At 37.6% G+C, this 26,771-nt stretch overlaps 1 protein-coding gene across 1 annotated transcript in view; it reads left to right on the top strand.

Annotated features, from left to right (window-relative positions):
* Window positions 1-26,771, top strand: part of MYOM2 (myomesin 2) — a 74,840-nt gene that overhangs the window by 39,245 nt on the left and 8,824 nt on the right. Inside the window, exons 18-31 of the mRNA XM_075707735.1 lie at window positions 469-656; window positions 4,952-5,078; window positions 9,417-9,595; window positions 9,760-9,874; window positions 10,466-10,622; window positions 10,726-10,832; window positions 12,877-12,921; window positions 13,389-13,525; window positions 16,328-16,472; window positions 16,585-16,644; window positions 18,145-18,212; window positions 21,972-22,085; window positions 23,408-23,495; window positions 26,462-26,500. Of these exons, the coding sequence (XP_075563850.1) occupies window positions 469-656; window positions 4,952-5,078; window positions 9,417-9,595; window positions 9,760-9,874; window positions 10,466-10,622; window positions 10,726-10,832; window positions 12,877-12,921; window positions 13,389-13,525; window positions 16,328-16,472; window positions 16,585-16,644; window positions 18,145-18,212; window positions 21,972-22,085; window positions 23,408-23,495; window positions 26,462-26,500 (1,569 nt within the window). The remainder of the gene's footprint in view (window positions 1-468; window positions 657-4,951; window positions 5,079-9,416; window positions 9,596-9,759; window positions 9,875-10,465; window positions 10,623-10,725; window positions 10,833-12,876; window positions 12,922-13,388; window positions 13,526-16,327; window positions 16,473-16,584; window positions 16,645-18,144; window positions 18,213-21,971; window positions 22,086-23,407; window positions 23,496-26,461; window positions 26,501-26,771) is intronic.

Here is a 26,771-nt window from a genome sequence, read left to right as displayed (position 1 = left end):
GGATAAGAGGGGAAAAACATGAAGACCATAGATCAGAGTCATATGACTCCATTTCATTCAAGTTCATAGCCTTTTTTTTTCTTATTGTGAGATTCTTACTGATTCTAAAAGTACTTGAGCAACTTACTTGGTTCTCAGCAGGAAAAGATCTTCTGATCCATTTCAATCTTCTGGCATAACATTTTGTCTGGAGACACTTTTGCTGACAGTACCATTTCCATACCAAAGATCATCTATTCCTTCTTGCTATCTCCTGAGAGGGCAGCACATTAGGTAGATGTTTCAAAAGCTTCCATGTTTCTGTTTGGAGATAAAATTAATGTTGATTAAGAGCTTTACAACTACTTTGTTATTGATATACAACTGATAACAGTATGCTGCAGAAAACAAAAGCAATGCAAAAAATGCTAAACAACTTCTACACTTTTAGACTCTGTCCTAACTCTCGGTATGCTTATTTCCTTATAGCTTGTCCATCATATCCTCATGGTATCACACTTCTGAACTGTGATGGTCATTCAATGACCCTTGGCTGGAAAGCACCAAAATACAGTGGAGGTTCACCAATCCTCGGTTATTATATGGATAAACGGGAAGCTAACCATCAAAACTGGCATGAAGTCAATTCTTCCCTTATTACCCGGACGATTTATACGGTTGGTACTGTTTAATGATTATCTTTCTGGACTTGACTTGTCCTATTTCTTTGCTTTCGGCAGAGTTCTACTTTCTTGCAGAGAAGTTCTTTAACTACTTACTACAGCAAAAACAGGCCCTTCCATTGTGCATTTTGGAGTGCAACAAGCCTAAAAACTGGGATAGAGAATCAGTGCTATCCCCTGCTATGAAATTCTAAAACCAATAAGGCCATTCAGATGAGGAAACTTGAGGAAAAAGTTGTGAAGCACGTTTTTCACAAAGAACAAGATGAGCTATAAAATGCTTCATAAACTGTATTCATTAATGAGCACTATATGTATCACCACTGTAATAACATGCAGAGAAAGGATGGAAGCATTTAGCAGGACAGATGAACGTGCTGTCTGTAGAACCGGAGACTTGTAAATTAAATGGAGATGGGCTGAGAACAAATGTAACTGTCCCTGTTCTTACTCTCAAAATCTGCCTTCAGCTGGAAAGGGAAGTATATTAATAAACCTGGCATTATGCCTCATCGCCTCCTTTCGAGAGTACCAGAGCAATGATTTTTAGTTTTGAAATAAATTAGTTCTGGTTGCACTTACAATGTATTTAATATTTCTTAAAAGAGGAAAATTTTGATGTGAACTTCCACGAAGAAAGGTTAGGAAGATAGGATGTAGCAAGTAGTTAATCAATCTGACCCTTGTTAAATTAAGTTAAACAATCAGATTTTATTCCTAAACACTTCTTAAAATTATTTCTGCAAGTCAGCAACTTTCCTATAAACCTGAGGGCAGAAGTAAGTCTTTAGCAGATATTTGACACTAAAGTAGAAAATAATGCTGCAGATGAGCTCAAGAAGAATGTTTCATGCACAGAAGGCAGCCAGCAATCCTCAGATGTATGCTTGTGACTGAGTTTATAACTGGCACCTCTGACATAGCAGGTGGAGCATGGATGTTGAGAAATAAAAAAGGGCAGGTAAGATAGGCATGAAAGGGCAATACTAAGCAATGCTTTCCAGATATTTTCATTTTTTAATGCATTTGTAAACAAATGAGTAATGTAAATTAACGGAAACCATTCAGAGTTTTATTAATTGGATATTAATTCTCACTCCTGCCAGTAAATGTATTTGTGCCTGAAGGTGCATCTTCATACATTAGTTTGAATGACTGGAATCTGAAATACTGATGGGAAATAAAAGCAAGACAGCTTTTAGTAGCACAGAATATTTTATGACATACTGCAAGCAGAGAAGGCCCTGAGATATACAGTACAGCAGCGGGTAATCACTAAAGCTTTAACCCTCACTGATTAAATAATTCTGTGGGAACCCCACAAATATTCTTTCCCTTAGTAGCCTGGGATTTCAAAACCATTTTTATAGGCTGAGCTGCTATTCTCTCTTGTGAATCACTATATAGCTCTCTATCTTCAGAAAATTCTATCTAAATTGTGATAGTGCCTGACTTTTCCTAGCTCACATTGTTTGCTTTGGCCTTGTATTTGATGCTGCCAGTGGTGGGTTGACCCTGGCTGGACACCAGGTGCCCACCAAAGCCGCTCTATCACTCCCCCTCCTCAACTGGACAGGGGAGAGAAAATATAACAAAAGGCTCATGGGTCAAGGTAAGGAGAGGGTGAGATCAGGCAGCAATTACCATCTGTCGTGGTTTAACCCCAGCCAGCAACTAAACAGCACACAGCTGCTCACTCACTCCCCGCACTGCCCCTGGGATGGGGGAGAGAATTGGAAGAGTAAAAGCGAGAAAACTTACGGGTTGAGATAAGAACAGTTTAATAATTGAAATAAAATATAATAATAGTAATAATAATAATGATAACAATGTGAATGATGATGATAATAATAATAATAAATTGTAGTGAAAAGGAAAATAACAAAAAGAGAGAGAAATAAAGCTCAGGAATAAAACCAAGTGATACAACATCTCACCACCTGCTGACCAACACCCAGCCAGTCCCCAAGCAGTGATCCCTGCCCCCTGGCCAACTCACCCCAGCTTATATACTGACCATGAATCATATGGTATGGAATAGCCCTTTGGACAGTTTGGGTCAGCTGTCCTGGCTGTGCCCCCTCCCAGCTTCTTGTGCACCTCCTCACCGGCAGAGCATGGGAAACTGAAGAGTCCTTGACTTAGTATAAACACGGCTTAGCAACAACTAAAACATCAGTGTGCTATCACATTATTCTCATGCCAAATCCAAAACACAGTGCTATGCCAGCTACTAGGAAGAAGATTAACTCCAGGACACCATCATGGGCAAAACAGACTCAACTTGGGGAAATTAGTTTAATTTATTAACAGTCAAATCAGAGTAGGATAATGAGAAATGAAAAGCCAAATCTTAAAACACCTTCCCCCCACCCCTTCCTTCTTCCCGGGCTCAATTTCACTCCCCATTTTCTCTACCTCCTCCCCCAGAGTGGCGCAGGGGGATGGGGAATGGGGGTTGCTGTCAGTCCATCACATGTTGTCCCTGCTGCTCCTTCTTCCTCAAGGGGTGGACTCCTCACACTCTTCCCCTGCTCCAGTGTGGGGTCCCTCCCATGGGAGACAGTCCTCCATGAACTTCTCCAACATGAGTCCTTCCCACGGGCTACAGTTTTTCACAAACTGCTCCAGCGTGGGTCCCTTCCACAGGGTGCAGTCCTTCAGGAGCAGATGCTCCAGCGTGGATCCCCCACGGGGTCACAAGTCCTGCCAGCAAACCTGCTCCAGCCTGGGCTCCTCTCTCCACGGGTCCACAGGTCCTGCCAGGAGCCTGCTCCAGCGTGGGCTTCCCACAGGGTCACAGCCTCATTGGGCACATCCACCTGCTCAGGCGTGGGGTCCTCCCCAGGCTGCAGGTGGATATCTGCTCCACCGTGGACCTCCCTGGGCTGCAGGGGCACAGCCTGCCTCACCATGGTCTGCACCAGGGGCTGCAGGGGAATCTCTGTTCCAGCACCTGGAGCACCTCCTCCCCCTCCTTCTTCACTGACCTTGGTGTCTGCAGAGTTGTTCCTCTCACATATTCTCACTCCTCTCTCCGACTGCTGTTCCGCAGCAGTTTTTTCCCCTTCTTAACTATGTTATCCCAGAAGCACTACCACTGTCACTGATGGGCTCAGCCTTGGCCAGCAGTGGGTCCGTCTTGGAGCCGTCTGGCATTGGCTCTATCAGACATAAGGGAAGCTTCTAGCAGCTTCTCACAGAAGCCACCCCTGTAGCCCCCTTGCTACCAAAACCTTGCCATGCAAACCCAATAGACTGCCCCATCATGTTTGTCACCATTAAAAAAATCACACCAAAATCTTTTTTTATCTCACATTTTCCCAGAGAACATAGTCACAGTTTGTCTATTCATGAATACCGAAAACTGTTCAGTATCTCCACTAGAAGTACTACCCTCAGCTGCCTCTTTCTCTTGAGACATATGATTAAAAATAATTTTGGGAAAATTATGCAGAGGACTGAGGTGTAGAAGACGTGTTTATTGCATTTAGGTGGTCTGGAAGAGGAAGGATAGAAGAGAGCTGCTACCATGAGGTGCTCAGGGTGTCAAGAAGCTCATGCCTTATAGCTTGTCTACCATGACCTCAAAAGCTGAGATGGTGATGTGGTGATGGACTCATTAGATAAGTCAGGGATCATTTACCAGGGATGTTCGCAGAGGTATAGCACAGAGTCTAGTCATCCCATTTCCAGTGCTTACTTCCTCACGTAATAGTAGGTAATATTAAGAGAAAGATGTACAGAAGCCAGAAAAAATTATGGAGAGAATCTTTCCCAGAGTTACATCAGCACACTGCTGAACTAATTGGATTAGCTTTTCCTTTAGTTTCCTGGTGTTTTCCTTTCCTCCCTGGTCAGTCCACTATGACCTCTTTAGACCAAAATACCATATGAACTCTTGCTTAAGTGAATGGCTTATGAATAGCCATTTGTAAGCAATACAAGAAGGTATTTCATGTTAGAACAGTCACCCATAAGTATCTGCTAGTGGTCATTCATTGAGTGGGCTCCCTGGACCTTTGCTCTGACCTTTTACAGCCTCTCATGCCAATATATTGAGTCCTGTTATTCCTAGGATGATGTGGCTGAAACATGGAAGTACAATGTAGATTTCTGCAGTGTGCTTGGTTTAAGGGTAAAATCTTCAAATTATATCCTTCCAGTACTCCAGCACAGCAGTAAGGTCTGATAATTAATTAACCAATGTCAGAATGCTTATTTTTAAGTATTTATTAAAAGAATATAAATAATAGCTTTTGATATATTGAATTGTTTTCTCAAAAAAGGTAGAGGATTTGACAGAAGATGCCTTCTATGAATTCAAAGTTGCTGCTGCAAATCTGGTTGGAATAGGTCAACCTTCAGATCCTAGTGAACATTTTAAGTGTAAAGCCTGGACTATGCCAGAACCCGGTAAGTCTACTAGTTCCTCATGAATTTCAATTCAGTATAAACTCCTTAAAACACAGGCAGTGTAATGTTCCAGCCAAACTCTGCTGGATGTCTTTTGGTTCATTTCTGCTGTATTACGTGTTGAGATTGCCATTGCTTCTGAGATCTCCTGTTAAAAGCTACCGCCATATCCCCACTGATGACACTGAATGTCCTGGAAAGTGAGTGACCTTTACTTAGCTTGCTGCGTGTCTCCTTTCACTGCCCACATCAGCTCAGAGCAGAAAGTCTTCAGCCTTTAGGCTGTTTTGATGTCTATCAGCTCTTCACCCCCAGCCCTACAAGCTCCACCTCACACTCACCACCTATACAATACAGAGGCATCCCTGCACCATAATTGCAGTTTATTAAGAATATTCCTGAAGTTTCAGACTCCAAAACTACAGGTTTTGTTCATAAATAAGACACAACAGGGGGCTGTTTCTTGACATAGAGGCAAGTAGCACAGTGTGGCTCACAGTTCACAGCTAAAGTCTTCCATTCACAGCTAGTGTGCCTTTATTTATGTGTTTTCCCCAGATTGTACCCAGGTGTTACCTGAGAGATTATTATTAGCCAGGTGCTAGGACAAATGTGCTAACAAACACACAGCAGGAATGACTGTGTGCTAGTATTCAAACCTGTGTTTAGGTTGTCTGTAGTTTAGCAGTGTAGATGTAGCTAAAGACTGTTAATTGCCATGCTAACTCTGTAAAATATGTTAACTAAGAAGTATTGCGAATTCAGGACCCCCAGCAAAAGAAAGTGAAACTTTAGTCTACCTCATGTGAGCATACAAATTTGTGCCTAAATGTTAGACAACTAGGGAATTGGTTCCATTCAGTAATGCTTCGGTTCTGTAAATAATCTATGAAAGGGTTTTTGAAGGCCCATCTGCTTATTTTATAACACCCTTGCTTATACTGAGCAACACTTTTGCTGAAGCTATTTCTGATGTCTGGTACTGATTTACCTAAACAAAGGGTGTCAGAGTATAGCCCATAATACAACCCAGGCACCTACCACTTTAATATATTTCTTCTTTTCCCCAAAATGCTGTAAAATACTGCTGTGTTGTTAAATCAAATTCTATTTATGACACTGAGCTTTGGCATGCAATTAAGGATCCATTCTAATACTTGTTTATGTCATCAGGAGCTGTCTGACACCTACACACATCTGTTCCATGGCTAAATGTTCATGCAGTTATTTTCTCACTAAAGAAAAAAAAATATCAAATCCTTAAATCTGGTTTTGTAGAACTAATGGCATTTTTAGTGATTTCAAAAAGGCATAATTAGCATAAGAAGGCAGGAAAATTTCAGTTTTCTCTGTTATATGTAAAAAGTAATTCTTGCCTGAAACATGAAACAATTCACTAAGATCATGGAATCACTTACTAGGAAAGACTCTCAAATGCCATGTAATTCAACTGCTTGCCCACACAGAGGATCAGTTATACCTATCTCATTGACAGAGGCTTGTCCGATCCATGACAACTACCCATGAAAATGTCCAGGTTCTTTGGACAGGATCTATTCCTAATCCTACTATGCTTACAGTTTAAAAGTTTTTCTAGTATTCCTGAATCTTTCTTCCTGCAATTTAAGCCTGTTTGCTTCTTGTCCTATCCACCGAGGACACAGAGAAGAGATTATTCTTTTTTCTTTTGGCAACAGCTTTTCTATGTGTTCAAAGACTTTGTCAGACCTCTAGCTTTCCCCTTAAGTTGACAAAATCTGGTTCATGTAACCTTTCCCCATAGATCATGTATTCCCTATCCCTAAAATGACAGTCTTTTGCTATTCTTTGAACTTTTTCTAGTTGGTTCATGTCTTTCTTGAATGGCAGCGCACAAACTGGAGACATTATTTCAAATAAATTTTTTTCAACAGAGAAATGGCAACTCCACACCTCCTACAATTATTTGCCTGCATACAAATTCCCTTCTATTTGTCTTTTTTAAAAAAACCATTACACTGTTATGCTAAGTTCCAAGTTTACTTCTTTTTAAGGCCCAGATTCTTTTCTGCAAAGCTGCTTGTCAGAGAGTTGTTCTTCACGGTTTCTAGCTAAATTCTTCTGAGTTCATAAACCTTACCTTCTGGATTTAATGACATGGCAAAGCGGTCAATAACAGAATGTTTAATCTCCTGACCTTAACTCCCTTTGTTTTAATTACATTTTCTTATCCTTTTGTAGTATTTAGTATAAATGCATCATCAGTAGAAAATTATTTTCCTTAAAGAAAGGATCTGTGATTTATACTCTCTACAGTGTTTTCAAAACGTCAGTCAAATTGCCTGGTGTGTAAACAAGTGAAGATTATCCTTCGTTTTAAATGATATATAAAGAAATAAAATAAAAGGCACTTTCAGAAAATGAAGAGCGTGAAATTCCATTTTCATAATGAACAATCTGACCTTTGTACTCCTTGGCTGATTACATTGTTCTCATTATGAAACTAGTTGAACAGAGAGTATTGCATTTTTCCTGCTTTAAAAAACACCACAAACAACTCCCTTCCCCCCAAATTGCCAAACCTGTTAAAATATTTCACAAACCTTTTTTAGAATAAGTTTTTAAACAATGATTTAGAAATAGTGAAATGAAATGAAATAATTGAGATTTAAGACTGAGAGAAAGAGGCTGACCTTCTTCCCTGACTTACTAAAGATACTGAAGACTACTGTCACGTGACTACAATATACTCCCAGTGTCAATGAAATATTCTTCCACCTTTTGATATGGAAGGCAGGTTTCCTTAGACAGGCCAAAACCCCTTGCTGGATTTCCAGCATGAGTGATGGATTCCTTGCCCAGAGCCCATAATTATTTCATCCTTCTGCAGAACTCTAGTCTTAGGTATCTCTGTGAGCCTCTGTGAGTTAGCAATGATAGCTAATGAATTATTTTACATGACTTAAAAAAATGAAATATCTGTGGTCTCAGAATCCTCAGAATAGAACATACTTCATTACACATTTTCTTCTGCTGTCTAGATTTCTAGCAGGTGCATCTGTCAATGGAATTTTAATTATCTGTGGATATCTAGATATTTAGGTTGGGATTTTTAAAGAGCCCTGAGAGAAGGCTTTAGGCTCCTTGAAAAATAGTCTTTCCATCAGAAATCTAGTATTTATCCTCATAAGGTCTGCAACAGGTACTTACATGTTTCTTTTCTGAAATGTGCTTATCCACTATGGAGAAACATTTTTCTACTGTTTTTTGCCGTATATTTGCTGAATATCATCCTTTACAAATTTCATGTCCCTTCATCACTGGTTAACATCATGTAGGCTGGAATGCAATCAGGTTTATTTGTAAGGTTTTTCTACTCTTCTTTATTTTAAATGGTGAGACGTTGTAGGGAAAAGGAATTTCTTGAATTAGGCCAAACTGAAAACACTGAGAAAATCCCTAAGTCTCAAATACTTTCAGATTTCCTTACTCTAAATTTAAAGCACAAGAAGCAAGCTTCCAGCTACATTATTTGGTGGAATATTAGTATTCTGTCATGGGTGTTTTCACCATGGTAGGCAACTGATATGATAATGTTTTTATAGTCTACTGGTATAAATAAATATCAAGGGTATAGTAAAAAATAAGTGCTACAAGTTAAACTGAATGGCACTAGAACAGTTAAGTGAAGGAGAAGGAAAGAATAGCAGGGAGAACATAACCTGATAGCTGCAAAGGTATGAACTCTCACTTATTCATAGAGCATCAGGATGTTTTTGGCATAAATAGTTCTAACAGATACCCTCTTGAGAAGTTCTTCTTGGCTATTGTTATCCACCTCACAATGAAAAACTCTTCTGTCAGGGAATGAGAAGCCTGATCCAAAGTCCACTGGTGCCAGTGGGTTTTAGATCAGTCTGAAGGATCATGGTTCATGTATACCAACAAAAAATAAAAATACTGACACTAAATTATGAACCTGAGTCAGGCTCAGTGAAACAACTTTGATGTGGGGCTGGTGAATTAAATAATAGACAAGAAAGCTCTGTAACTTGTTGGAAAATTTTAAACTGCATGGATTTTCCACATGAATAACTTTCCCTTAAAATGGAGTTACTGAGATCTAGCTAAGAATGTATGCTTCAGAATACTAATGTCACTCACAGCATAAAGCAGGTATTGCTGTAGACAGCCATGAGGGGAAAATGACCTAAATACCACATATACGAGGTTTATTGTAAAGGATGAGATTTTTGAAAACTAACACCGTCAAAAGAAAATTGAAGTGGTGCGTTTTGGCCTCTACAGGGCCAAACCTTATTATATTGAAGTGAACTTCCAACATTTGAAATATTTTAGGTCCTGCCTACGATCTCACGACTTGTGAAGTTAGAAATACATCACTGGTTCTTCTGTGGAAAGCTCCTGTGTATGAAGGCAAAAGCCCTATTACTGGGTATTTAGTGGACTATAAGGAAGTAGATACAGAAGATTGGATCACTGCTAATGAGAAACCTACTTCAAAGCGCTATTTTAAGGTAATATTTTCATTAGTTAGTGTTCAAAACTGAGTTCTAAAGACATCTGATTAAGTACGACAAAGATGTGTATTTGAACTTGGGCTTCTGCTAACATCTTCATATAAGTAAACAAAAGAGTTTAGGCTGTTTTTAAATTGGTTTTGCTCTTCATCTTATTCAAGGTCACTGATTTACATGAGGGTCATACCTATGTTTTCAAAGTTCGTGCAGTGAATGATGCTGGGGTAGGCAAGTCATCTGAGATATCTGAACCAGTGCTTGTCAAGGCACGGCCAGGTAATAAACTGTTTTATCTCCTCTGCTTCTAAAATACTGAAATACTTAGAAGTGAATTTAATTAATCTGATTTGATATTGTAGCACAGATAAGTATTACAAGAGTTAAAGAGCTCTTAGGCTTAAAACTTAAAGAAAAAATCATGTGGATACAGAGGTACTGTCAAGAATTTTTGATTTACTTACTGCAGGAAATATTTGATCATCAGTTATTTTATTTTTTATTCTCATAAACAAAGATGCTACTTGCTGTGAGTGAAAAGAAGTATGACAACACATTTATTAAAGCTTCAAGACTGATAATAAAAATTTACTTAAATGGTTTCTATCTTCTCATATGCAGTTTCATTTTATAGATTTGTTTCTCAATAAACTTCTATTATTTTTAGTATTCCTTTTTTTGTGTAGAGTAAGAATCTTGCTAGTATGTGGTGCTGAGTTAGCATGTGACATAGACATGCTTAAACATCTGCAAGTAAGATCAGTATCTGTTAGTGAAGATGGACAAAACTTGCATGGGTTTAGTAATTTCTGAATTGCAGCTTGAAAGAAAAATGCAGCCTTGACATTTGAGTTTATTCCTATTTTGCAGGAACAAAAGAAATCTTTTCGGGTGTGGATGACGAGGGTAATATTTACCTGGCTTTTGAGTGCAAAGAGGCTACAGATGCATCTCATTTTGCATGGGGTAAATCATATGAGGAGATTGATGATTCTGATAAGTTTAAGACTGAAACAGAAGGAAGTCAGTAAGTCATGCCAGTCTATCAAATTATTAGAAGTTTGTCCTGTTAAAATTCTCAGTAACATGACAAACCCACTAATTATATCCTTCTTTATTCATGATTTTAGTTCTAAGCTGTACTTCAAAAATCCTGATAAATCAGACTTGGGAACTTATTCTGTCTCAGTTAGTGACACAGATGGGGTTTCATCCAGCTTCGTTATGGATGATGAAGGTAAGTTCCTTGCCATCTCAAGTCTTTCTTCATTTTATCACCGCAACTGCACTAAAAATTTTCCAAGAAAAAAAAGAACCCCACAACTCTTACATTCTTTCCTATGGATTAAGGAAAAACAAAAAGGACCACACAACAGGCTTTGTGTGATTACTTATTTTGCTGATTATCACAATAATGAAAGTTGGGATAACTTAAGGCAATATTTTCTTTAAAAAAAAGTTAAAGAATGTGCCCAATTAGAATTGTTTTCTTTATGCTGGGACTATGATTCTGTTTGCAAATATCTGTTACACTTTCAGTTAAATGTCTGAAAGTGTTGCTTTTCCCACTGTTTTGTGAATCTCTTTCTCTTTAGTATGTCACACTTGCTGTGCTTTGACTTTATAGCCTTTCACATCTTATAATAATTGATTCTGTGTTAGCTGTAAAGCTACGATCTGATCTCTGCTTATCAAGGAGCCTAATATAGAGACAGGCCTTGAGGCTCTAGATATAGTTTCATATAACTGAGATGCAGAGAATTAGTGAGAAGAGTGGAGAAAAAAAGATGTTGTTTTAATACAATCTGAAAACATTGGGTTAAATTGTCCTTTGGCTTAAATTTAGATTAGTTTTCTTTTATTTCATTGTAACCATTTTGTTTCATTGGAGTTGCAACGAATTTGCTGCAGTCTGACTTTGGTTTACCCTTGAGAGGTGCTGAGGTGAAAGGCAAAGGAGCGGGGTGGGACTTTGTTATTTTTAAATAGCACAAAAATTACTTTGGTGCTTTCCCAGTCCATAGGCTGTAATTGCTATGCCTAGTTCCTTAAGCATGAAAATCCCTCTGCTTACCTTCTTTCTAAGTCATTTCAGGAGAGGAGATGAGACTGAGTGTGAGTCTGACAGTAGGCAGGACTTTTATCACATTATGAACCATGTCAAACCTCCCATTCAAAGTAGGCGTTGAGAAGAAATCCATGCGTAGCAACAAAATACATGGTTCTGGAGAACATGGACCATTTTTGTGACTCTTAGTCATTACCAATACCTGCTTCTTCTAGGAAAGCTAAGTGTGTAATATTTTTAATTTTCCAGTGAATACTTACTATAGAAAAAGACAGATATGCATTTGATCATGAGAACTTCTCTTTGGCTTAGTTTTGAAGCATCGTTGAAACCTGTCTGTAGGTCTTGTCACCATCAGTCCTACCTTCAAAGGCTTTTTTGTAGAAGAGCACTGAAAGTTTTTCTCCATCCCACATTTAGCCCATGTATTCCCTGGTCATATCTGTCACTCGAAATTACACTTTTATTTGTACTGGATCCCTGCACAAGTGCCCGACTTTGTAGCTTAGCACTGAAAACCATTATTTCACTGCCCACTTACCTCCTAAAATACTATAAATTCTCCTGTAATTTTGCTACATCCTAAACCATGTCATAAATCCTTGCTAATTTCCTCTGGTCTTTATATTACCAGTAAATTTGGAATTGGCAGTAATGTTCATCTTCCAAATCTTTATTAGTAACTAATATGATAAATAGAGTTAGTATGAAAATCTAACAAAGTGATTTCTAGACTCTTGCGCAACCTTCGTGAGGATTTAGTGCATTAAATAGAACTTTCTGTACCTTTTTCAGACTAACCTGCACTCAATCTTGTTTCCTGCCACAGTAAAACCAGCTTTTCAGGTACAGTGTCAGAAAAGAAGTCAGCAGATGAAGGAACCTCATACACTGCTTAGAAGCCATTGTCTCCCGTCTTTCATTTAAATCCCATAGAGTGTTTCAAATAGGTTTCATCCCTTGTTTAGATTCTTTTGCGTAAGAGTGTGCATGAAAATGCATGAAATAGGAACACTCGCTAAATCCATGTATAAGAATTTTAAGTTTCTTAAATCTTATTTTTTAGTCATGATTTTCTGAAGGGATTTGGGTATTTCACATATAAGGCTTAAGAACACTATCTGCTCATGCTGACAAATACCTTCTTTGACACTTGTTTTCTGACAGTATTTTTCAGAATAAATTAAAACATAAGTATTTTTCTTAATTTCAGAGTTGGAACGTTTGATGGCATTAAGCAATGAAATAAAGAATCCAAGTAAGTTGAAGATCTGAATCTATTTGATACTTCTAGAAGAAATATAATTACATACTAATGACTGGAGCTCCAAAAAGGTTCTTCCTGAGACAACGGCAGTTTCATTTTTCACGGAACAGCTTGCTTCATTATCTTTCCATTCATTTAGAAGAATATTAGTTCTTATTGAATAAAATCATCATTGTCTAAAAGTCTTTTGAAGTTTAACTTTGACAATAGACTATAAGTACCTACTAGCCAATTCCTTAAACAATGTGCAAACTATAAGCTGTAAATTCTTTTCTCCTTTTGAGAAATTAATTTAAACATCAGCCAAAGACTGCATTAGATGCCTTTTCCCTGTATAAAATTTATTCTATATCCAGCATTCTGTAAATAATAGGGTGATACTAATATTTTACTACAATAGTCCTTTTTCTCACAAGGATTCATGCATTATTGACTTTTGATTGCTTTTCTTTCTGCAGCAATACCTCTGAAATCAGAATTAGCTTATGAGGTTCTTGAGAAAGGAGAAGTTCGTTTCTGGATTCAGGCTGAAAGCTTATCGCCAAATTCTACCTTCAGATTCGTTATTAATGATAAAGAAGTTGAAAACAGTGATGTAAGTACATATTGAGTACTATATATATGTGATTTTGTTTAATAAACCTTTATGCATTAATAGGTATTCTACTTTTATAGTTGCTTAAAACCATGTTATTAAGGTCTGATAATACCTGAAAGGAATACCAATCTTTTACTTGAATCTTTTTTGCAGTATGGAATTCCTGTTGCAGGGTGAGTCTATTCATACCAAAAACAGAGAGCAAAGTCTAACCCTCAGAAGTCCATATTCAGTTTGGGTAGCTAGATGACCAACAACCAAAGAGAAGGAATTACACAGAGACCAGTATTAAACACATCTGATTAAAAGTAGTGCACAACTATTTAAGGAAAATAGCTCAAGACAAAAAAGCTGCTTCAAGTACAGTTTTGGACTGCAAACCAGCAAGACATGCTGTTCCCAGAGACCCTCTGAGGCTACTGCTACTAGTTTTACATATAATGTGGGAGGCACCTGGCAATGCAACAATGGTCATAGATATAAAACTTTTAGATGGTGTCACTTGCTAATTTTTTTTTTTCTTTTAAATTTTGGTCAAGACACTAAATGGGCATTGAATGGCTACATGGTGATGAAAGGGCAGGCCACCAGCTTCCTGCATTTTTATAGCTCTATGAAGACCTTCCATAGAAAGGGACACAGAAAAGTGGAAGGGAGGTCATACCTTTGCAGGGCTGGAGTATGGTTCATTTACTGGGCATGAAGTACAGCACTGGAAATATCTTTTCCTGTGAGGAATCCACCTCCAGTGCAGCTGTTTGAAAGGTTCAGTTTATTCCTGTGGATGCAAAGCCTGGTTTTGGCCAGAGAAGCTTATCAGCATTTTTATACCATAGAAAAGCAAAAAGCATTTACTTTAATTACATATTGACAAGTGGAAGAAGAAGTGTTTCTGAGTAAAATATGTCTCTGTTTTTCTTACTTTAAGAAGTAATAAACTGTAGCACTGAAAACCTGAATATTAGTGACTAGGATGTATTGAAATGACAATATTCTGTCTTGGCAATGTTAGCGGAACAGAATGAGCTATTTTTAGTTCACATATGTTTTGGAAGTGTTGACATCAGAGAGTCTTGAAGTGGAGCTGCATTATTTCACCTCTTTAATTAGTAACCCACAGGTGACATTTACGTTTGGAGAGTGATGATATTTTTGTGGAAAGTCACATAAAAGCCTAGTATTTATGGTCCCCATAAAATCATTGAACTTCATCTTGCTGCATAATGGCAATAGTTAGAAGCCTAATTACACTCTAAAACCTGCCTGGAGACTGGGCTACAGTCACTGAACACGTTCAATAGACCGTTATGCTGGTGAATTGTAGTCTGATTCTTGACATTGGCTGAAGTGATAAATTTTTCCTTCCAGGTCCTAACAGGGAATGGTTTTGGTAAGATTTCAAAATAATCTGAGAATGGAATGAACTGGGACCCTTTTAATCAGTTGTCATTTTAATCTTTTAATATTTTTTTCCTTTACCCAAAAGCAAGAAATAAAAACAAAATTCTAGAAGTGTGATAAAGGATCAGATTAAAACACATATCTTGCTCTTTTTCTGCTTCTGGCAAATCTCAATTTACCATTCTCCCTGAGAACTCACGGAATGAATGCAAGTGGTGTCCTTGACCTCTGTGGGCAAGAGACTGTAAACGAGAATTTGAATTTGCACTTTTAGATAGTTTGGTGCAGTTTATAACTTCTCTTTTTAACCTATCTGACCTATCTCCTCAACTCTTACAAATGAACTCTTACATACGTAATTTTTCTACTTGATTTCATGATTAATTAAATCTTGTCTTGTTCTTTGACATTGTATCTTTCTTTGAACTATATGTAGGAAAGTGCATATCCAAATTATGTGAGCATTTTCCCCTGTTATTTTATATAAATGTTATAACTCAGTGTCTTCCCTCTAAGTCATTTATTTAATAAATTGTTATCCTAATCAATCTGTTGACTACTGCTTTGTTAATTCCATTATCTTTTCTCTTTCTTCATTCTTTAGTTACCCCATTAAGATTTAAACTAGTACTATTTGTATGTTTGAAAGTACCAGGAATGAATGCTAAACATCTTGACTATGTCTACACTATGCTTCCAGGCTTGTTGTCCATACAACAGTGAATCTGTTCTTGAGGCTGACCAGAAGGTGTCCCTCAAAGCTGAAGCAGATATACCTGTGGGTCATTCCTACTAATTTTGGATCAGTACTTAAAGGTTCCTTGAAAAGAATACCTAGCATTAGATGAGCAAATCATTATACCCTTCCTACATAAACTTTTTTAGTGAGAAAATAAGATCCAGTATTGAGCTGCCACATATGTCTCGGACATATTTAGTAGTGATAACTTTTTGGATTTGTTGTGATGGATTTATTTGGAGATCCACATTTGTGTCTACAAACATATTACTTCCAGCTATTTCTGGACTCTGCCAGGTATAGTGCTTCAGCCCAGCAAAACCCTTTGTTGAACTGGAAGTTGTAATGCAGCTAAAGGCTGGCTGTGTAGGCTCTTCTTCAAACATGCATCATAGTGCCATAAACTATTGTTTTTAAATCCAAACCAGTTGTATTATGATGACTCGAGGATTCCAAATACAGCTGCACGCAGAGGTTTCTGTCACCACTGGGATCTTGTTGTACAACAGTAAATAAAAGCACAGGCCTATTTCCATAGCTTACAATTAAAAGGACATGAAAAAGATTGAGTGTGGAGGCAGGGATATAAAACATGATCAATTAGATAGGGAATCATAAGTAATTTAGACTATACTAAAGTTATTACTTGTCTATTTCAGAGGCATAAAATACATTGTGACCGTTCAAATGGCATTATAGAAATGGTGATGGACCGATTTACAATTGACAATGAAGGTACCTACACAGTACAGATTCAAGATGGAAAGGCCAAGAACCAGTCTTCATTAGTTCTCATTGGAGATGGTATGTTCAGTGAAACATTGAGACTTCCACTCTGATGAAGAAATGAACTTCAATTATTCTTTGAGTGGCTTTGTGACTAACTCATTTTTCATTCACCTCTTCTGAAATTTAGCATTCAAGGCAATATTGGCTGAGTCTGAGCTCCAGCGAAAGGAATTTCTCAGGAAGCAAGGTAAGACAGAGTAGACTGATGACTTTAGGCCCAGTATGCAGCTAATGATGCATCCCTGGTGAATCCCAGGTGCTTCCAACTTCCATTGATTTCATCAGAAGATGAGTATATTGCACAGTCTGAGGAGACACTGAACCCTTGGTGAATCTTATTTTCCAACATTGTAATATGATACATGCTAGTTGTGACAGAACTTTTACTAAGTAGAGAAATAAAGTGGGAGTCCTTACAAGAGGTTACCTTTGCTAAATATTCATGAGAAGTGTGCCTACTGTAGGCTCTGATCCAACAAAACATTTCAACGTGTTTAGTTTTAGGCATACAAATTGTCCCTTCAATATAATTGACAGAAGAGTAGGCAGCATAGTGTCAGACAAGGAAGATTAAAAAACTGATCCTGTGGTTTCTGTCTAGGCAAAATTCCAGGAACTAAATGTATGTTAGTTGCATAGTTACTATAGAGTTACAGAGTTTGTTATATACTTGTTATCGACATTGTTTGCAGCTGAAAGTAAGAATTACTATTGGACACCTAATTCAGAATTCTATCGCTGTGAAATCCTTAAAAAATTGAGTTTGAGCTCTAGTTTGTAATTTTCGCTTGGCAAGCACATAGCTTTTAGAATGAAAGTAGCAATAATAATTAAAAACATTTCTTCTAAATAGCTTAGGTAAGATTCTCTACATAAGCAATGTAATTCTGTTATTTTCTGGTTTTTTGGGGAAGGTTTTTAATAAATTTAGGAAAGAAATTATACCACTTACAGCATAAACAAACAAGATCTTTCAGTTCTCAATGATTTAAATGAAAATCTGAGACTTTGCTACCTCCCAGGTCTGGATATTGCAATTATGGGCCCTGATCCTGCAGACACTAAAACATGTAGATTTACTGACATGAGTAACCACAGTAACTTTAGAAAGGCTATGTACATCAGTAAATTTACTTAAGGATATATATATTTGCAGGATTGGAACCTCAGTGGGGAAAAGGAGTATTTCCTGTTCTGCTTGTAATGTTTAATAGATTTTTTAACTTTATATATTTTGGTCAAATAATGTCTGGCATGGGATTTTTGCTTTGAACATGTAATTGGGTGTTTGGGTATTTGTTTATTCTCCAGTTCCCTTTGCATTAAATACAGTGTTTGTACACTTGTTTGTAGCTACTCTGATTCTTTCCTATGCTTAGTTGGCAGTTGAGCAGAAACATGTTTAGTAAACTAATTTGTCTCACTGTTTTACATTTTGGAATATTACATGACATCATACAAACAGAGATGAGCCTCAGATTTCTAAGCTGTACTGATACCTGGGTCAATATTACAAAAGCTTATTGCAGGATTTTCCTTCTAGTGCATGGGTAGTTCAGGAGTTCCCTCTCATTGTTCTGGTGTAAGGATATTATAATATAATTTTCATCCTTTTTCTTTCTTTCACTGGATCTCTCTGATACTCTTAATTCTACAACATATGCTTTAAGACACTTCTGTTTCTTAGGTCCTCACTTCTCAGAGTTTTTGTATTGGGAAGTTACAGAGGAATGTGAAGTTTTACTTGCTTGTAAGGTGAGAAAATATATTTGAAATAATTTGTAAGAATGTGTTGATTAAAAGTTGGGGGAGGAAAATGTGAGGAAAGATTTTGATATTTTTAAAATTAAAAGTTTCATATGAAAACTTTTTTATTTAGAAAGATTTAAAATAAGAATTTCTGACTTACTACTCTTCAGCAGTAGTCTTCATTAAAAAAAAAAGGACATTTCTAAATGTGTTAGGTGATTTAATTCTTTATAATAATTGTGAGCCATAAAAATAATTTAAACAAAATATTAATCCCTTAACAGTCCGTCTTCCTTCCACAAAAGATAGCCAGGAAAAGCCAGAGTTCAAACTCTTTCCTCATAATTTTTTGATTTGGAGGTTCCTTTACCAAATCATCTGTTATTTAATCAACTGTAACCAAACATGCAACAAAGACTTCTAGAATTAAAGTTATAAAACATGATTTTTATTACATTTGGCTCATGACTTTTGAATCTTAACTAATGTTAATGTGGATGGAATTCAGAGTAACTTTATTAACTATTAACTAAAATTATGCTATTAACATCTTTATATGCCATTCTGAACTGATATATTTTTGGTTTTGTTGCTTTTCTAGAGTGACTAATTAGAGGTCTGAATAACCAAGTTAATTAACTTGAACAGGCATCAAACTCTTCTTCATTGCCTTTTCCTGTAATATGGACTCTTTTGTATTAATTTTCTCCACTTCTTTTGAATAAGTTTTCAGCTTTTAATTAGACTAACTTGAATCATTCATTATGAGCAATTTACATGCACATTTATGGGATTTTTTTCCTTCATTTTTTCTGCTCACTAATTAGAAGACCTTTCACCTCAACTTATTCCCAGCAGAAGTGACCTGGGTGGTGAAGCTGCCATTCTGTGTGCCCCCATTTTAGGGCTCAACACTCATAGCTAACATGGTACCTCTGCTGGTACTGAGCTGCATAGCTGGAGTACTTTATAATCTCGACATGCATTTGCCTCAGGCATGAACCCTGCTTATCCTTTCATTCACACAGGAAATTAACCGTTGCTGAACCAGTTATACTAGTGTTAATTCTCTACAAATTAATCTGAAATTATCCTTCTTTTCATTGACTGCCAAGCCTGTTTATACCACTGAAACTGTGAAAGGCTGAGTGACTGATTATATGCTTTTCACCAGTGTACTTTTTGTTCATAAGGTCAGAACACTTTCTGTAAATGAAATCTAGGATGTGAGCTGTTTGCACACTCATCATTTTAACTATGCCATTGACCTTATAATGTCTGTTACTGTTAGTATGTTCCTGGTCATTAGGTTCACATGGTACTGTTGTTTATGCCTCTTTAACTGATACTTATACATAGGAAGAGTTTGGATAAGAAAGCCTGGATTTGTCCTATGAACTTCAGGTACCTGACATTCAAGTTAGAAGTGTGGCTGCTATTGCTGTGGTAATAAAAACATCCAAGGAACAATCTGCCTCCCCAGGCCATATCAGAGCACTTGGCCTGCGTCTCTTCTAAGCTCTTTTTAGTGCTCCTGTGCAAAAATAGCTGTCATGGGTGGTTTTACCTCTTGAAAGAGCATGGGATAATGTGAAGGAAGTACCTGTAAGAGAGGGCTTTTTGCCTTGACTTTCTCAAAGGCCATGGCATGAAATAGGGGAGTTACGAAACCAGGCCAACTGGAAGCTTGTGTAGGGCAGAGGACTGACTGTACGATCCAGGCCCATAACAGTAATAAGGAACAAATATGGATTGTGTTATAGAAGAGTATATCAAAAGTAATACACGCTACCTCACGTACCACTTATGTTCAATGTGATTGGACCTGACTGACTTTTGATTGATTTAATATTTAATTCTGAAATAGCTGGGATTGATGACCTTGTTCTCGGTATTGTAGCCCCTGCACACCAGTGGGACATGTTTGTCCATCTGAATGATAATTTGATGGTGTTTGCTTTTTATTGTGTGTTTATTTTTCTTCATATGCCAGCATCTACTATCATTTTTCTTCAAGTACTTCTGGATTTCAGAATGTTCAGAAGCTACCTGCTCTTGCATAACTTTGACCCTTATTTGTATTGTGTCTGTTAAAAGCAAGATTTTTGGTGTGTGGCTAAACAGTGAAAAAGGTAACTTTTCATAGTAAATGTCAACACGAAATGACTTTGGCACTGCAAATTGCAGGTGTCTGAAACTCAGTCTATTTATTGTCAGATTGAGTGCTAACAGTCTTTGATGAAAAATTGTTGAAAAGCATTAAAGGCTTGTTCCTTCAGGCTTTGTTCAAATAAAATTGCCACTCATGTCATACAGCTACAGGAATAGCCACTTTGTAGTTACTGGTAAATGAAAAGTGCTGCTCACTTTTCTGAAGCAAGGCATTGCTTTGGGCCAGTTTGTGATCTCAAATACTCTGTCAGAGATCCATAGCAACCACACTGGCTATTAGGCAGCAATATATGTGATTAATTTCAGCAGGTTTTATAGAGATGTCCAGGAATCAGTATAGGAAGCCCTCCTATTTGTGTAGTCACCTAGATAAAGAGCTTTCATAGAGCTGTTCATCTATGGAATGACTTGTCTAATGTGAAAGGGTCAGAAATTGGCGCATGTTTTTTCCTCCAAGCAAGCCACTTGAAAACTATTGCAGATCTGTATTAACTTCTGGGCTGCCCTCTATCCATTTGTTCAGTTCTTTTTTAAGGAGGCTTTTTAAAGCAACTGCCTGGGGACTAAGAAATGTCCTGCCAACTCTGTTCTTCTACCAAAGCCACGCTCACTGGGAATTCAGGCTACACAAGGAAATAGCATTGCATTTTTGTGATTTTTAGAAGAGTATGGGGCCAGTGATGTAAAATAAACCACAGTGTTTCTGAAAGAGAGAAAAATAAAATATATTGCCAGGGTTTCTAAAAAGAGCTGGGCTTTAAGCTTCTTTGAATTCACAGTTTGAGGTTGTTCATCCAGTGATATTTTAAGCGTCACCAATACACAATTTATATTTCAAAATTATAGCAGTACTTGAGGTATAGCTGTAGTCTATTTATGCATTGCGTAGATGAACTGCTGCTACTACAGCAAAATTCTGTCTTTCAAGCAGCTTCTCTGCATTTGCACTTTGTTGTTAAGCCCCCTTGTGTTGGGAGAGACTGCAATTTGTAGGATTCTGCAAGTCTTTGTGCTTCCCATAGGACACAATGTAGTAGAAAGTGCAGCTTGCAATTTTGAAGTCTCAAATGCTTTCAGAATAGTAATTTCAGTTGCTCTCAGCAGTTTGGCCCTGAAAGACATTGCTTAGGTAGCTGGGACGAATCTGCAAATTGACTGAAGACTCTCCAAGATAGGGCCTAAGTTCTGTGTTACAGCTCTCTGGAGACACGACAAACGCACAAAGATAAAGGAGGGTTCAGCAGCTCTAATTTCAAAGATACTTCTCACAGATATCTCTAGACAAACTACAACCACATAGCAAGGGTGCAAAACCCTTTAAGGGAAGGGATTGACAGGATTGCTTTTAAGGATTTGACAGGGCTCTGAAACTGTAAGCTGTATATTTCTGACCAGCTCTCTGCTGCAAATAAATACTGTAGGACTAAGATTTTCTTAGTAGGACTTGGTGGAAATTGTTTTTTTATTTAGCTTTATTTGCCATGTGTTATAAAAAAATTGGCTTCTTATGTTGAAAGTACCTGTGTGACTCCCTACAGTGCAATACCTTTCTTCAGGACATAGCCAGGCTTATGTGCTTTTTCTGTTGTACAGGTTGCGAACACAAAGAAGGAGACTGCTTTCAAGTGGTATAAGGATGGTTCTGGGATTGACGTCGAAGAAGTGCCTGATCTGCAGAAGGGACAATGTCACCTCAGTATTCCCAGGGTATAGTATCACCTACTGATTAGAAATGACAGCTTTTGCTTGACATGGTATAGATTTGCCAGGCAGAGCACTAAACCATGATTTCTATGAACCATTTTAAGAAAAAGCATGTTTGCTACCCTTCAATTAGCTGGAGAGTAACTAATCCTAGTGAAAGAGTATCTATTTTTGTTATCAGCTCAGACAGTTCATGCTTAAGTTGCTTCAGTGTCCTTAGGTGAACCCTATTTCGTTCTTTCTTATTGCTCCTTAATTTTTCAATTTGTTCAAGCACCTCATTTCTGACAGTTTCAGTTTTATTGCCTCAAATGAAAGGGTTTGAGGTATGGCTTCTTAAGATTTATCTTTATGCAAACAGGATAACCTAGCTTGCGTCTGAAGCCTTAGCTTGCACAGTTGCTGCCTTTGTCGAGTGCCAAAACCTCCCGGGTCGAGATTTTTCTGGTTTCAGCATGATGTGCATTCCATTTAATTGATTTATTTATTTTATTTATTGGTTTCATATTCTTCTAATTTCCTTCCTTCACTGCACTTGCAAGAGGATACTGACTTTCCAGTGGCTTCATTTTTCTTGAGTAGACTTTTTTGGGGGAGCGTGGTTTCTGCTTGTCTTGAATTGCTCTTGTTACTTGTCATTCAATTATATGATGCTTCTGCTATGATTTACTTGTTTGTGGACTTGCATAAGTCTAAGACTCAATTAAATAACCTCCAATCTATATATAATTATTTAGATTTTTTCCTTCAGGTTTTAAAATAAATTAAAATAAAAACACCCAACACAAAAACCCCTACTGCCTTTAATGCAGTATCACTGTGTTAGATTTTAGAATGTAAGCTCCCCAAGGGTAATGAATTCATTATTTAGCACAGATATAATTTGACTACAGTTGCTGTTGATATTTGGACAGTTAAAGCATATAGATCTGTTGTTATGCTTTACATAGATTAATTCAAAAAAGTAATCAATTTGGTTAAAGAAAAATTGCATTTCTAAAGCTTGTGTGGGTTGAAGTTACCCTCTGTTACATCTTGCTACACTACTCGTAATTTCTACTGACCAGAATCAATTCTGTTTGTGTTTTTGGAATGAGAGAAAAAACATGGTTTCTCAAGGCAACTGAACTGAAATCAGAACATGTTTTAGGCTTAAGAACTAACTACAGCTCCATAAAAAAGCATGCACAAGCCATCTCTGGTAAGATTATTTAACCAGAATGCAGTAAAATGAATGTTGTTTGATTTAGAAAATCATGCAGGGGTTGAGCAAATGTTGTACTATTATCAAATTTGTCAGTAACTATCTTGTATTTTCCTTGTAGCTGTCTCGCAAAGATGAAGGAGTTTATAAGGCAACGCTATCAGATGATAGAGGTCATGATGTATCTACTCTGGAATTATCAGGAAAAGGTAACATTCAGTTTACTATATTTAAACAATGGTCTCCACATGTTCTCAAGAGGTGTCAAAGATCTATCCTTGCAAATGACAAGTTAGCAAATATTTTTGGGAGCCTTTGCATTTCAATTCTCTTCTTATGGTATAAAGGCCTGAACTGCAGATCACCAATTTAGGAGAGTGACACTGGGCATTGTAATAATTAATCTCTAGCTCTCTGACAGGAAAAAAAATGAAATAAGATTCTAATCAGACAGACACCTGCTTTTATGTGATATTTTTTGTAAAGAGCTCCCTCGCTCTCAAATTTGTTAAGCTTTAATGTCTCCAAAAAACCCCTAAAGCACCGAAGTGCTGAATATGTTGATGTGGGAATGTCAGTGGGGACTGAGAGTTATTTTGATTGTAAAATCTTAAAGCTGTTTTGTGGGTTAACTCCAGTAGGCAACTAAGCACCACACAGCCGCTTGCTCACACCCCTTCAGCGAGATGAGGGAGAGAATTGGAAGGGGAAAAGCGAGAAAACTCGTGGGTTGAGATAAAGACAATTTAATAGGTAAAGCAAAAACTGTGCATGCAGGCAAAGCAAAATAAAGAATTCATTCACTGCGTCCCACCTGCAGGCAGGTGTTCAGCCACCTCCAGGAAAGCAGGGCTCCATTACACGTGACAGTTACTTGGGGAGACCAATGCTATAACTCTGAATGTCCCCCACTTCCTCCTTCTTCCCCCAGCTTTTATTACTGAGCATGATGTCATATGGTATGGAATATCCCTTTGGTCAGTTGGGGTCAGCTGTCCCAGCTGTGTCCCCTCCCAACTCCTTGTGCACCCCCAGCCTGCTCGCTGGTGGGATGGGGTGAGAAGCAGAAAAGGCCTTGACTCTGTGTAAGCACTGCTCAGAAATAATGAAAACATCCCTGTATTATCAACACTGTTTTAGTCCCAAATCCAAAACACAGCACCATGCAAACTGCTATGAAGAAAATTAACTCTATCCCAGCCAAAACCAGTACAATCTTCGCCCACATTCCATACCATTTATGTCACGCTCAGGTCCCACAGTATCCAATACACCCTCATTAACTACATCCTCCCTTTCTGTCCTTTGATATATACACAGATATAATTCCCTTAGTCTATGGATTTTCAAGTAAGGGGTATCCTGACCACTGGAATAAAGAAAAGGTACAGTAGTTCTCCATCTTGAGGTCAGGGGTCCTTCCAGATTCCCAAGACTATACTTCAGGTATGGCAAGACTGTGCCGTGCTGGAAATGTACAGTGAAATGCCTATTTAGAGAATTTACGGTGTTTAATTCTGTGGGTCCAGGAGGCTTTGGAAATGTCAACCCAGAAAACCACAAGAACTGCAGTGTTAAACCAAACAGTGGGTGTCCTAAATGTTGGAGTTCAAACATAAAGGATAAACTGAGAAGTTTAGCATGAATGGGGCCCTGGAAGACTGCATATTGTATGTGGCAGGTTAGTTCAAGCTCAGTGTGCATTGGCATTCAAACGAAGATAGGTGCAAATAATGGTAAGAGAATCCAGTCTAAAATACACCAATGATAGGCATTTAAATAAGGTTTCATATGTTATCAGATATCACAGTGATCTACTGTAATTCTATGAATATTTAGATTTGTTCAGTAAAAAAAAAGTTAGTTTACTTCTGAGTTTATAGCAAAGACTGATCTGTTGCCAAGATAGAGGGTTTTTACTCAGCTTTGGTAGAGAGAGCTTCCCTGAGATTCTTTGCTTAGGTCCCACCAACTAGGCCAAATTGAACCTGGATTCATCCCACCTGCATGTAGACATTTGACTCAAATTATGAATATTTTTGCTGGGTCGTAATAGAGGGAGAAAGACCTGTTCAAAATTAACTCAGTTTACCAAAGATCTTAACATGGGGATTTTTTCAGCAGGTTGGGGAAGTACCTGAAATAAGAGGAAAAGTTGAATATCAGACTGAGTTCTTAAGCTGTGGTTTGCTTCAGAAGGCTGTATCATCACTTGATAGTCTCTCAGGAATTTTTCCTCTGCATAAATTCTGCCCATTATTCTTTCAGAAAAAACATCTCATTTAGACAGTATAGGTAATATAACCCTACTTTCCCAGACGTTTGTAATGTAATGTATATATAGTATGCAATTCATGTCCTGATGTCAACATGCCAGTAGAAGCATACTGGAGTTTGCAGAGGGTTACGGAATTGAATCATGATTTATTTTAGCAGAGACAAAAAATGTGCAGATACAGATCAATATAGACCAAACATACAAGTAGTATTTTCTGAACTTCATGCATTTCACTGTCTTCCCTACTGATGAAAATTCTTCAGTCTTGAATATGCATTCTTCAGTCTTGAATATGCATTCTTCAGATTATGGTGCTTCTTTCTTTCTCTCTCTTTCCATCTTACACAGTGACACTGAATAGGATTCTTCTGCTATGAAAGAGTTCCCTGCTCTTCTGCCTTTGTCTCCAGGGTTCTCCCCTTCTGCAAACCCATCAGCTCTGTGATATTTCAAAAACTTGATATGATACCTGGTTTCTTTCACTTGCTGCTGAAGGGGTTTACATTTGTCAAATGCCGTCCTACAGGGAGCAGGTGAAAACTGTTTTCGCCTAGAATGCGATAATTTCTCTTTCCCCTGCACTCTCCTTTGAATGTGAACTATCCAGTTTTTATGACCTTTTATTGTTTCTGGCCTGAGGGATACAAAGACAAAGATTTGACAGCAGACGGCTGACTCCACACACAGCGGAGATACTGAATGACACAGCGCAGAATTCATATGCTGTACACAGTCTCCAATTTGTCCCATATACCTGTTGCAATTTTAATGTTTTTTTTTGCCTAAGGACGTGAAGATTTACCATACTGCTTTAATTAAACTGAACATAACAAAGCTATATTCTGATTGAATTCTGATGGTACATGTTCGTTCTTTTTTTTTTTTTTTTTCCTTCAGTGTATGATGATATAATTCTGGCATTGAGCGGAGTGAGTGGTAAGTAAATGCTGTCTTGGATTTTCATGTAGGTTTTTGGTGTTAAAGTCATTTGAGCCTGAGGCAGACAATTTTTATTGTAAGTGGGAAATCTCTGAAAGTCATGATGCTTATATTATTATGGACATGTTATTAGGTTTCTGAATAGGCAGTTGACCTTGCTAATTGACACTATTAAAAGGGAACAAAACATTATTCCACCTGGCTTGTTTGGTTTAGATACTGTGACAATGTTGTAGCGATAATTTTCTTCCTACTTCCCATTAGTAAG

This window comes from Pelecanus crispus, chromosome 3 (genome assembly GCF_030463565.1).
Source record: "Pelecanus crispus isolate bPelCri1 chromosome 3, bPelCri1.pri, whole genome shotgun sequence".
NCBI lineage: Eukaryota > Metazoa > Chordata > Aves > Pelecaniformes > Pelecanidae > Pelecanus > Pelecanus crispus.
This window is presented reverse-complemented; position numbering and strand designations above follow the sequence as displayed.